Source organism: Armigeres subalbatus, chromosome 2 (genome assembly GCF_024139115.2).
Source record: "Armigeres subalbatus isolate Guangzhou_Male chromosome 2, GZ_Asu_2, whole genome shotgun sequence".
NCBI classification, from domain to species: domain Eukaryota; kingdom Metazoa; phylum Arthropoda; class Insecta; order Diptera; family Culicidae; genus Armigeres; species Armigeres subalbatus.
In genome coordinates this window covers 103713874-103727164 of record NC_085140.1, presented here as the reverse complement: position 1 = coordinate 103727164, position 13291 = coordinate 103713874, and the positions used below count along the sequence as shown (strand labels likewise).

Genomic DNA, 13291 nt, shown 5'->3' with positions numbered 1-13291 from the left:
GAATAAGACGCACTCTAATCTGAATCTAATCAGTTCCGCAAAATAGGTTATTATTCGCAACAACATTTCGGAATGGCGAAACTGCTTTTGTAAACAAAAGCTTCTTCCGTCGCTGGTGGGCGCAAAATAGGGACCCTCCATTTTATGAAAACAAAGAGAAGAGGGAGGGTGTTGCAAAAGAAAAAAGTACATAAGTACTTTTTTCTAACCGTGGACGATAAATCGTTCCATATCTCTGATAAATAGCAGAACTAGCGCCACCAAACGGTGGCTAGCTAAAGCACATATGTATAAATTCTTCTGACAGCTAGGTGTTTACATTCTATTTAAAGCTTCCCTTCATTGTTATTCGCATCATAAAACAAATTTATTCATACAAATTATTAGTGAATAATCTCTAAAATAATGGAAGACTGTGTCGAAATCAATTCCTCCGACGATGATGGAAGCCGGGAACCGGAACGTATCGGTATCTCATCGGCGTCCTGTTCGCCGTTACCGCACGCCGAACGCTCCAACACACCGGTGTCGGCCAATCTGCGTCACTCGAACCAGCAGATATCGTTCGCCCAGCGAACCACCCGACGGACCGAGAACGGACAGCTGAAAAAGCTGGAAACGGACCCCAAGTTCCTGGCCAACTTCAACCCGAACACATCGCGGCGCGAGAAGCGAAAACTAAATCGTAAATCGACACCGCTGGTGGTGCCCAAGGCCACCGGGATTTACAATGAGAGGGGAGTACACCGAGAGAGCGGCAGGGACATGTGCGATTGCTTGGACATGAGTTGCCCCGGGTGCCACTTTCCGTGCCAGTGCTGCGGAAGTGCCAAGTGTGGGCCGCACTGCAGGGTAACTCGCAAATGGATGTACGAAAGTATCGAGCACGATGCCAAGGATCTGGTTATAAGGAACAAGCTGCTGATAAAAAAGTAATTACTAGTATTTTAATTTAAGACAAATAAATATTCTAATAGACATGATATTTTGACGTAGGACTACGTCTGTGTTTTCTATATTGGGGTACACTTTACGATTGCGAAAATCTGGGACCGTCACGAAAATATGATAGACTTTAAACTTTAATATCTAAGCCGTTTCTCGATGGATTTTCAATTTTTTTGGACCATTCGATCAAGGATGAGTCAACGCTTCTTTGTATTTATTTGAAAATACTGATTTTTAACTATTTATTATCGATAATTGATAAAAAGTTTAGAAATAGGTAAACTAACCAATCACGTACATGCATCACTAGCACAGACATCAAAAATAAATCACTTGCGGGTTTGGATCTAATCCTCAGTTTGAACAAGATTTTACGCATAGCAGACGCATCAAAGCGATCTTAACGGAGAGAACACAGCATCACGGAGACGCTAATAACATTGTCAAAGAAAATCCATCGCATTGGTGGTGGTGCTCGATGTGTTGCTGCAGATCATTCAACCTCAACGAACCAGAATTTCATATGAAGAAAAGGTTGTTCATAAAAATAGCACTGTGGCGATCCCGCACCGCCAGTGCCGATGCTGAAAATTGAATTGTGGTGTCAGTTAGTTGGAAAGGAACATTGGGAAAAGAAAATTGGTTCTTCTCAGAACCAACATTTTATAAAAAGAAAGAGTTAATTGCGAAAATGGACTGTTTCGGTGGCATCGGGTTTAGCGTGGTAGCTTGGTTGCTGTTAGTGATCCCATCCATTAAAATTTTCCACATCATCTCCCTCCGACGCGCTATCAAATTCGCTATTTACGATTGAGTTTTGAACTTTGAAGAAAGTTTATTTCGGATCAACTTTCTTTTGTATAAAATCCATGAAGACGCCACTTTTGTGAAAACTATCTACCTACAGCAACTACCCATTAGTGAACGTCGCTTGGACAGACAGATGTCAAGAGATAATGTTTGGTAATATGAAGAAACTTCGTCTTGAGTCAAATTTCTGTTGTCATTCCTCGCAACAATACGCATCTTAGATAAACAACATCTCATAACCACACACCTAAAAATAATCGTGTAATTTTAGGTGCTGTGACACCGACATATACGAGCGTCATTTTTGACGTAAAATTAGGTGGTACTTTAATTTGACATCACAACTTTATTAACAAAAAAATTGATTGATCAGAACGAGAATCGAACATAAGGCCGTTGAGGGAGAGCCCGGCACGCTACCACTCAGCTATCTCCGTTTCTTGAAAGAGGGATGATCGAAGTAAAACTGGTTCCACGATTTGCACTGAACAAGTATTTCACTGCATCAAGTCATTAACTGCTGGTGCGTTGCAGCGGGTGCTGTGTTTAGGTTCCGTGACATGTAATTTTAAATCATCTGACATTGAAAAATATACGATTCCATTTACGTCATGTGGTTTTGTGTCATTTTATTAAAATACATCACCTGTAATATTCATAATTTTTTGGTGTGCAAATTCAGAATCTTGCGAGAAAATTTAATAGGATTCTTAGAATTTGTCATTCTCCGAACGGTCCGTTGTCTGCGGAATCCCGATCGAAATGGCTCGCGCGCGCCGGAAAGCAGCTTTCTTATATCTAATGAAGTAATTTCATAAGCCCCGCCCCTTCATTAATCGTTATGAGTGCACATTATATTTACACCTTATCAGCTCACATAGGGGCGGGGCTTACGGGTTTAATTTTTTAAATACAAGAAAGCTGCTGTTCGGTGCGCGCGAGCCATTTTGATCGGAATTCCTCAGAAGGCGGTTCTACATTCGATGCAGCGAAGCGGACACAGCAGCACAAAGTGGGTGGCAGTGTGGCAATGCTTCAAATTTACACAAGCGATTGGATGCAGTTAGTGATTGGAATGGGAATTGGAAATAGAAAATTGGTTCTTCTCAGGACCAACATTTTACGAAAAGGAAGAGTTAATTGCGAAAATGGACTGTTTCGGTGGCATTGGGTTTTGCGTGGTAGCTTGGTTGCTGTTAGTGATCCCATTCATTCACTACATCATCTTCCTCTGACGCGCTATCAAATTCGCTTTTTACGATTGATCTTATAACAAAATTCAGAATCTTTCGAGAAAGTTTCATTGGATTCTTAGAATTCATAATTCTCCGAACGGTCCGTTGTCTGTGGAAACCCGATCGAAATGGGTCGCGCGCGCCGAAAAGCAGCTTTCTTATATCTAATGAAGTAATTTCATTAGCCCCGCCCCTTCATTATTCGTTATGAGTGCACATTATATTTACACCATATCAGAAATAACCGGAATTCACAGATTCCCATCGAAACCATAAACAAACGGCTCTTATCAGGGCCACCAATAATTGATGAGGAAGAAAAAGCTTATACGAGAGTGAAATATCAAATAACACAAACTATGATGGCAAATACCATCCATTTCGTATAGCCACGTAGTCCTACGTCACTTTTGCGTACAACCCGATTGGGCTGCACCTTTGAGTTTTTTGTTATTGGTTTATTACAAAGAATATCTGAAACATCGTCATTTTAATGGGCCTAATTTTGTCTTCCTCTAAATTCTTTTTGATATATGGGAAAGTCTAATATTTAATGTAAATTAGGTCAGCTGGATTTTTGTCCGGCTTCTGGAACAACTTTGGCGTTTTTCCATTTATCTGGAAAGTAAGTCAATTGAAAACATTTGTTAAATAAATTAGCCAAAAAGGATAAAGAGCTCTCAGGAAGTTTTTTGATAACTATGTAGAAAATACCATCATCACCCGGGGCTTTCATATTTTTAAATTTTCTAGTAATAGATCTCACTTCATCCAAATTACCAAATTAGTTCCCAACGAAGGGTCAAAAACATTTTCTTGGTTGAGAATGTCTTCGAAGCTCCGTGTAACCTGATCCTCTATTGGACTAGTGAGACCTAGACTAAAATTATGAGTATTCTCGAACTGCTGAGCAAGTTTTTGAGCCTTTTCGCCATTTGTTAATAAAATTTTATTTCCCCCTTTAAAGGCTGGAATTGGCTTTTGAGGTTTTTTTTAAAAGAATTTTCGTTAATTTCAAAAAAGGTTTCGAACTGGGATCCAATATCGAGACATTATTCTCAAAGTTGGTATTTCTCAGAATAGTGAAACGTTTTTCAATTTCATTTTGCAAATCTCACCAAAAAACTTTCAATGCGGGATCGCGAGTTCTTTGGTATTGCCTTCGCCTCACCTTTTTAAGACGGATCAGTAGCTGAAGATCGTCGTCAATAATAATGGAGCTTCCTGTGAGATTTTAAACGTCACCTTCCTCCACCATCTCCATCGCCGTCACCATCAGAGACAAAGTCAGCATGAGTTACCAATTGGCCACACAGCTGACTTGAATCCGTTAAAACTAAATCAATTGTAGAAGGATTTCGACTGGAAGAAAAACAAGTTGGTCCATTGGGATATTGAATAGTATAATATCCCGCAGAACAATCTTCAAATAAAATTTCACCATTGGAATTGCTTTGAGCATTATTCCATGAACGGTGTTTGGCATTGAAGTCACCAATTATGAAAAATTTGGATTTGTTGCGAGTTAGAATTTGAAGATCAGCTCTCAACAAATTCCTTTGCTGTCCATTGCATTGGAAAGGCAAGTAGCAATAAAAGATAATAATCCAACATTTGTTTCAACAGAAACTCCCAAGGTTTCGAAAACTTTGGTTTCAAACGAAGAATATAATTTATGTTTGATACGTCTATTAACGGGGCAGCAGGGACTATGTCCAAGGGCTTGACGATCCCTCCCCTGGCCTTCTGCGAGTTGTGGCGCCTGCCTAGGATGTGGTGGGGTTTGACAGTGGGCCATGTTAAACCTCTATAAAAAGCTGCATGAATCCACAAGTAGGCTCCGCCAAAGCGACCGTGTGCCGCTCAAAGCGCACAAGCCCAAGTCCTGGTGTTAGGTGGGACGCTAAACAGCCCTGACACGACGGCCCTCCGACGAGACAGGAGGTTTGCGCAGGCCCAATAAGCCGCCTTGAAAACCAACCATTACGAACGACATAGAAGATAATACGACTCGATACAATCGGCAACGACCTAGGCGACGAATAAAGGATCACGATTGGAAGCTTGGAACATGGAACTGCAAGTCGCTTGGCTTCGCAGGTTGCGACAGGATAATCTACGATGAATTACATCCCCGCAACTTCGATGTCGTAGCGCTGCAGGAAATCTGCTGGACAGGACAGAAAGTGTGGAAAAGCGGGCATCGAGCGGCTACGGCTTCATAGTGTTGGGAAAGATGCGCCAACGCGTGATTGGGTGGCAGCCAATCAACGCAAGGATGTGCAAGCTGAGGATAAAAGGCCGTTTCTTCAACTATAGCATCATCAACGTGCACTGCTCACACGAAGGGAGATCCGACGACGAGAAAGAAGCGTTCTATGCGCAGCTGGAGCAGACATACGATGGATGCCCACTGCGGGACGTCAAAATCGTCATCGGTGACATGAACGCTCAGGTAGGAAGGGAGGAAATGTATAGACGCGGTCATCGGACCGGATAGTCTGCATATCGTATCGAACGACAACGGCCAACGATGCATAAACTTTGCAGCCTCCCGCGGAATGGTAGTCCGAAGCACTTTCTTCCCCCGCAAGAATATCCACAAGGCCACATGGAAATCACCTAATCAAGTAACGGAAAACCAAATCGACCACTACCTCGTTGCAGTATGCCTGCGCTCAAAACTCTCGACGGTGATCAACACGCGTCGGAGTCGTCCGCCGACATTGGGCGGCTGCAAGACGGTAGACTAGCCCAAGACTACGCGCAGCAGCTGGAAGTGGCACTCCCAACGGAAGAGCAGCTAGGCGCAGCATCTCTTGAAGATGGCTGGAGAGATATACGATCCGTCATTGGAAGCACCGCAACCACTTCACTAGGCTCGGTGCCCCCGGATCAGAAAAACGACTGGTATGACGGCGAATGTGAGTAGTTAGTAGAAGAGAAGAATGCAGCATGGGCGAGATTGCTGCAACACCGCACGAGGGCGAACGAGGCACGATACAAACGGGCGCGGAACAGACAAAACTCGATTTTCCGGAGGAAAAAGCGCCAGCAGGAAGATCGAGACGGAGGAACTGTACCGTGCTAATAACGCACGAAAGTTCTATCAGAAGTTGAACCGTTCACGTAAGGGCCACGGGCCACAGCCCGATATGTGCAAGGACATAAACGGGAACCTTCTTACAAACGAGCCTGAGGTGATCCAAAGGTGGCGGCAGCACTACGAAGAGCACCTGAATGGCGATATGGCAGACAGCGGTGGCGGTATGGTAATGAACCTAGGAGCACGCGCACAGGACATGCGACTTCCGGCTCCGAATCTCCAGGAAATCCAGGAGGAGATCGGCCGGCTGAAAAACAACAAAGCCCCTGGAGTTGACCAACTACCAGGAGAGCTGTTTAAACACGGTGGTGAAGCACTGGGTGATCACTAAGGTTTGGGAGGATGAGGTTCTGCCGCAGGAGTGGATGGAAGGTGTCGTGTGTCCCATCTACAAAAAGGGCGATTAGTTGGATTGTAGCAACTACCGCGCAATCACATTGCTGAACGCCGCCTACAAGGTACTCTCCCAAATTTTATGCCGTCGACTAACACCAATTGCAAGAGAGTTCGTGGGGCAGTACCAGGCGGGATTTATGGGTGAACGCTCTACCACAGACCAGGTGTTCGCCGTCAGGTCAGGTATTGCAGAAATGCCGCGAATACAACGTGCCCACACATCATCTATTTATCGACTTCAAAGCCGCATATGATACAATCGATCGGGACCAGCTATGGCAGCTAATGCACGAAAACGGATTTCCGGATAAACTGATACGGTTGATCAAGGCGACGATGGATCGGGTGATGTGCGTAGTTCGAGTTTCAGGGGCATTCTCGAGTCCCTTCGAAACGCGTAGAGGGTTACAGCAAGGTGATGGTCTTTCGTGTCTGCTATTCAACATCGCTTTGGAGGGAGTAATACGAAGGGCAGGGATTGACACGAGTGGTACGATTTTCACGAAGTCCGTCCAGTTATTTGGTTTCGCCGACGACATTGATATCATGGCACGTAACTTTGAGAAAATGGAGGAAGCCTACATCAGACTGAAAAGCGAAGCTAAACGGATTGGACTAGTCATCAACACGTCGAAGACGAAGTACATGATAGGAAGAGGCTCAAGAGAGGTCAATGAAAGCCACCCACCACGAGTTTCTATCGGTGGTGACGAAATCGAGGTGGTTGAAGAATTCGTGTACTTGGGCTCACTGGTGACCGCCGATAACGATACCAGCAGAGAAATTCGGAGGCGCATAGTGGCTGGAAATCGTACGTACTTTGGACTCCGCAAGACGCTTCAATCGAATAGAGTTCGCCGCCGTACCAAACTGACTATCTACAAAACGCTTATAAGACCGGTAGTTCTCTACGGACACGAGACCTGGACGATGCTCGTGGAGGACCAACGCGCACTGGGAGTTTTTGAAAGGAAAGTGTTGCGTACCATCTATGGTGGAGTGCAGATGGCGGACGGTACGTGGAGGAGGCGAATGAACCACGAGTTGCATCAGCTGTTGGGAGAACCATCCATCGTTTACAGAGTGAAAATCGGACGACTACGGTAGGCCGGGAACGTAGCCAGCATGTCGGACAATAAACCGGTGAAAATGGTTCTCGACAATGATCCGACGGGAACAAGAAGGTGCACAGCGGGCAAGGTGGATCGATCAGGTGGAGGACGATTTGCGGACCCTCCGCAGACTGCGTGGTTGGCGAAGTGCAGCCATGGACCGAGCTGAATGGAGAAGACTTTTATGTGCAGCACAGACCACCCCGGCCTTAGTCTGATAATAAATAAATACGTCTATTAACGACAATGGCGCTGTCAAGACGATCATTTCGGTAAATAAAATAATTTGGATATCTTTTGATGAGCAGCTGGTAAGGATGGTATCGGAGCTGAGCTCATCAAGATGGGCCCGGAAAAGCTAGCCACTTGCCTGCACAAATTGATAGTCAGTATCTGGGAAACTGAACAGCTACCGGAGGAGTGGAAGGAAGGGGTATTATTCCCCATCTACAAGAAAGGCGACAAGCTGGAGTGTGAGAACTTTCGAGCGATCACCATCCTTAATGCCGCCTACAAAGTGATATCCCAGATCATATTCCGTCGTCTGTCACCATTAGTGAATGAGTTCGTGGGAAGTTATCAAGCCGGCTTCGTTGACGGCCGATCGACAACGGACCAGATTTTTACTGTGCGGCAAATCCTTCAAAAATACCGTGAATACCAGGTCCCAACGCATCATCTGTTCGTTGATTTCAAGGCGGCATACGACAGTATAGACCGCATAGAGCTATGGAAAATTATGGACGAGAACAGCTTCCCTGGGAAGCTTACCAGACTGATCAAAGCAACGATGGATGGTGTGCAAAACTGTGTGAAGATTTCGGGCGAACACTCCTGTTCGTTCGAATCGCGCGTTTGAGGCCACATCTCTCCATCCTCGGATACGCCCCACGCTCGCCAAGTCGTTTTGCACCTGGTCTGCCCAGGTATTCTTGGAGGCGGCGAAATCAATTAGTCGTAGGCCGTTTTCGTTCGTCAGCCGGTGAGCGCTGAACTTTCCAATAGTCGGTCTAAACTCCTCCTCTTGGCCAACCTGAGCGTTCAAATCTCCTATGATGATTTTGACGTCGTGGCTTGGGCAGCTGTCGTACTTACGTTCCGTACAGGCGTACAGATATCCAAGACAATTCCTAATTGTGACTGATTTGGCGGCTGTGATGATTTTTGAGGCTGCTGTTATCACTACCGCAGCTGGTTCATCTTAGCAATTATTCCAGTGTATTCATCTTGAGTTCAGCATTGAAATCTTTGGTGAAATTTCATCAAACAGAACAACGCTCTCTATAAGTACAAGTGAATAAAAATATATCAGTAATTTTAAGATACATACGAATCAGTAATCAAATTTTCCATTTCGTGACCTAACATTGAACGTTTTATTGTAGTATTCAATTGCAGGAAATAAGTGAGAAATCCAATTTTCCTTTGGGAAATCTTAAATAACTAAAAAATTTACATTCACTACCAGTTTTTCGCCAAAAACAAGAAAGGCAAAAAATGTTGGAATAAGTTTTCGCCAGTTTGTTGCAATAAAAATCCAAAATTCAACCCCGGATGAATTCTTAAATAGAGATGTAGGGACAAAAAAAAACACATATATGGTCATTGCAAATCAAAGCATTAGAATCCACAATTAGGCGAGTAGAGCTACAAGAATTTTGAAGCGCAACTTGGTTTTACAATTTAATCTTACTGAAAATATCTGCATATCAGGTTAAAGAAAATAGTATTGGCACGTTGTATTATTGGATCTCGTAATCATCAAAATGTGTCCTTATTCATAGCAATCGGGTCAATATTGTAGTCTATGACGAAAGGATAAGGCGGGTAAGCCATCACCAAACAAGATTACCATCCATTACTAAAAATAATTTAAGGAAAAAAGTGAAGGTTATACTCACCTGTATTTCCTAGCATCAATACATCATTCTACCTAGCTTCCTCGTTCGAACTCACCTCATTTTTTTTGCATGCGTGCCCTCATAAATCTCAAATGATGTTCAGTCAATTAGGAGTCTTATCGAAAAACGCCCCTATTTTGGAAGTTCGATATCCTGTCCACTATCGCCACTATCCAGATACTTCTTCTTGGCTTTTTGGGTAATTTACCCATATAAGTTTCTGCATCGTTTCCCAGCGTTATCATCGGCCGAAATGGGAACTTCCTACCTGAACTCTTGACCTGTAGGCTTGTAGTTAAAAAGATTCACATTTTGATGAACCTTTTATTTCTTTCTTCAATTCTTCAAATTGATGAATTAAACTGCATCAACTTTTTTTTCGCTTTAGGTTCAAATGGCTGGTGCAAAAATTTGACGCACGAGAAAACGCACGTCCTATTCAACGCAAGGCACACTTCGATCTTTCAGAATTGCGCTATAGGAAATGATGACAAATTATTCAAAAATTCACTGGTTCAAAGTGATACAAATTTAACCTTTTATTACGATTCTCTCGGGGACTACATACATAATCAATCATTTGACGTATTTCCAGAAGACCCTGTTCCGTCAATAACTGATACAGGTTGTTACCGAATGGTATCACTTTGTGTATGGTGTTGGCATGCAGGGAAATAATTTGTCAAGTTAGTGTCTAATCGTAATTTTAAAACGGGCAAAGTGGGTGGCAAATGAATGCGGTTATCAAAAATATGTGCTCCAGAGTCTTCGATGAAGAAAGGAATAAAGCGATCAGTCGAGGTACGATATACTAAGAACCTACAGCCAACTCGCATCTTTGAAGTTTATTCCATTCCTCGTGAAACTCTGAATTTAGCCCAAATAGTCAGTCCGATAGTTTGACGTTCGGGAACGAACTAAGTGGGAATCCAGCTACGTGCATGTGTGGTGAGGTTGCTAACATTTTGCCCAGAGGTGTCGGGACTTCTCGTATTCCTGAAGGTACTTTCTCGCCCGGACCGACGGGCGGTAACACGCCACGGACGCCATTTTTTCATACGGAGTCCTGATAACGACAGCTATTATTCGTCCCAGCTTTTCTCACGTATCGTGCCAACTAACGCCGTGTTATCGGCTTCCGTCAACGGATGAAAATTCCGGAATTTACCTCGGCCATAAGATCGTCGAGAAGCAACACCTCGTGGATGCCGCCGGGTCATTCGACGACCATCTGACCAACGACCATCAAGCTACACGTCGCGCCAGTACCTAACGCCATCTGCGATAGTGACCAAGCCATTGCCACTAACTGACCAAGCCATTGCCACTGTATCTCATCGCCGCCCATAACCATAAAGGTAAAGTGTAAAGAATAAAGTCCTTGGGACCTGGGAGAAAGGAGGCATGTTACGCCCACCCCGGAAGCTGCCGTTGGTCAGACCAGCAGCTTGGGGTCTAGGCTAGTCCCTTTCTGGGAACTCCCGGGGTCATAACATTTCAATGTATCAGAACTTCAGCATGCTCCCCTAATTTGGGAATGTCTTTTTCATTATTTACTTGATGGAAAAGAAAGTGGAAGGAAAAGGAAGGAACAGGAAATGCAAATGGAAAGGAGTATGAAACAAGCTTCAGGGGAAGGTGCCCCAGATAAGGACTTCAATAAGCCAAAGGCGAAGCGTAAATCAAATACATATAGTTTTTGTTCGCGACTTAAAAATGCAAACCGTTATCTAATAATAGATGTACGGAAGTACTGATAAGAAATTTGTGTGAATTTGAGATAAATTCGCTAATTTTATGCCGTCAAACTATGCGATCGCATTTGATCCAGTCTAATCTTTATAAACTGGTAAAGCTTTTAGCGGGAAAGAGTATTTGAAATGATGGTATGCTGAATATGAGAATATGCATCGAAGGATTTCAGTAACGACGGCTAAATTAGATTAGGAAGAGGGAGGGAGGTCAGTAACTGACTTTATTTAAAGTAGACATTTATTGGTTCATCCAAAACAAACAGTGCCACCAAACTACCGCCAGACCCACTCCAAAAACTCATATACCTTGATCTGAATAGGGCCTGTTGGTTATTCTGGCCATCCAACAACCCACTCCGGAATTGCTTTGTTCTTGATACGACAATCGCTATTCTCACAATGAACCAATTCACTCCAAATTTGAAGTTCATTGAAAGATCAGTAGTTTTTGCAAACCAAGCAACTCCAAAATTGAATTTTTCGTCATCGAAAGGGCTAATGGCGATTCCGATGGTCATCCACTTCATATAAGGGTTCTTCTGGGTTTCACTAGGTTCGATAGCAATCAAAATCGAATAGCAAGAATTGAGAGCTATTTTATTTTCCTAATTAAATCCTTTTTTTGTCGTGAATGTGTGTGGATTTATTTGGATCTATTTTTTTTTACTTGAATTAGTTTATTAAATATTTCAGAAAATCTTTAAACTTCAGCGGATTTCTAGAAATGTTCTGGTCTTTTAATAACCCTTACTTTCTACCTATTGGAACATATGCAGGTTATAGATAGAGGCTTTAGAAATTCATTCCTCGCAACAAAAATGGGTCTCCCTGCTCATAGCACGTTTTTTTTACATCTGCGTAAGGGGCGCCTAATAAATGTTTCGCCAAGGGCCCTGGGAATCCACGCTACGGCTCTGATTGTTTAGTTCACTTTTGTTAAAGGGAACTAAATAAAATTCTTGAGAAATACCCCTCTGGGAAGTACCAGAGCGAGACTTCTTTTTCATCTTAATTACTTGGACTGGTAATTGAGAAATTTCAATTTTAATCTCATCCAGTGATTATCTATCATCACTGGGGAGACCTTTCAAGACGACTTTGAACAATCGCTCAGTTTTGTCGTCGTATGTGAAGAATTTATGGCGCTTTTCAGTTAAATACTGAAGAAAACGTATGCGATCGTCAAACGATCCCGGCAAAACGCGGCAGTCATCCTTCCTAGCAATCTGAAATAAAACCTTGATCCCCTGGAGGTTATTCAAGATTTCATTCCGAAAGCCAGAAAACTCGGCAACAGATATCACAAGTGGCGGAATCCTTTGCTTTTTCGCATGGATCGAATCATCTGGGCTAAGAGGTAGATTCGATTAGCTCAATTTCGTCATTAATCATATCAAACTGATTGCTCAGTTCGATAGGAGAAGAATTATTTTGAATGCTCGAGTTAGAAGGAACATCTGAAGTCTCCAGCTTCCTTCTATTTTTTCCGCGCTTTGTCAGGACGGTCTTGAAACCTTGTTTTTTAGAAGGAAGTGAAGAATTCAGAGACTCGCCCTCTTGTTTTTATTAATGCTCATTGCTGAGCGTGGAGACGTGACCTTCTAGGAGTTTTTTTTTCAGAACGGTGTCCCTGCAGGATTTCAACCGCTTATTGTTGAAATTTTACTTCTCCAAACGGGTCCAACGTAAAACGAAGGCACGGGTCCAAGCAAAGATCGTATTTTTTATGACTGACTAGGCTCAAATTTGGCCTAAACATTCTCTGCATATCAAAGAATATTGTGGCCAAATTTCATAAAATTTGGTCGCCAAAAACCCCCCTGCCAATAATAGAACAAAACCTGCCAAAGCCGTCTTTCCCCCTATTAAAAACTTCCTTCAGCAAAGAGAGAAATTTCGAAAGCACGATGCGGTCTGAAAATGGAGTATAGCATAAAGTGGCCTGCTTTTCAACTTAGTATTCTTTTAGCATTTCCATTTTAGCAGTTACTAATTGAAAGCCTTTCTATGGCCGCCATTGCATGAGTAT

At 43.2% G+C, this 13291-nt stretch overlaps 1 protein-coding gene across 1 annotated transcript; it reads left to right on the top strand.

Moving 5' to 3' along the window:
- The first annotated feature begins 299 nt into the window (after positions 1 to 299).
- On the top strand, positions 300 to 983 carry LOC134214816 (ARL14 effector protein). Its single transcript, XM_062694114.1, has one exon. It carries the CDS (start codon positions 406 to 408, stop codon positions 934 to 936), a length of 531 nt encoding a protein of 176 aa, XP_062550098.1. The 5' UTR covers positions 300 to 405; the 3' UTR covers positions 937 to 983.
- The last annotated feature ends 12308 nt before the right edge of the window (positions 984 to 13291 follow it).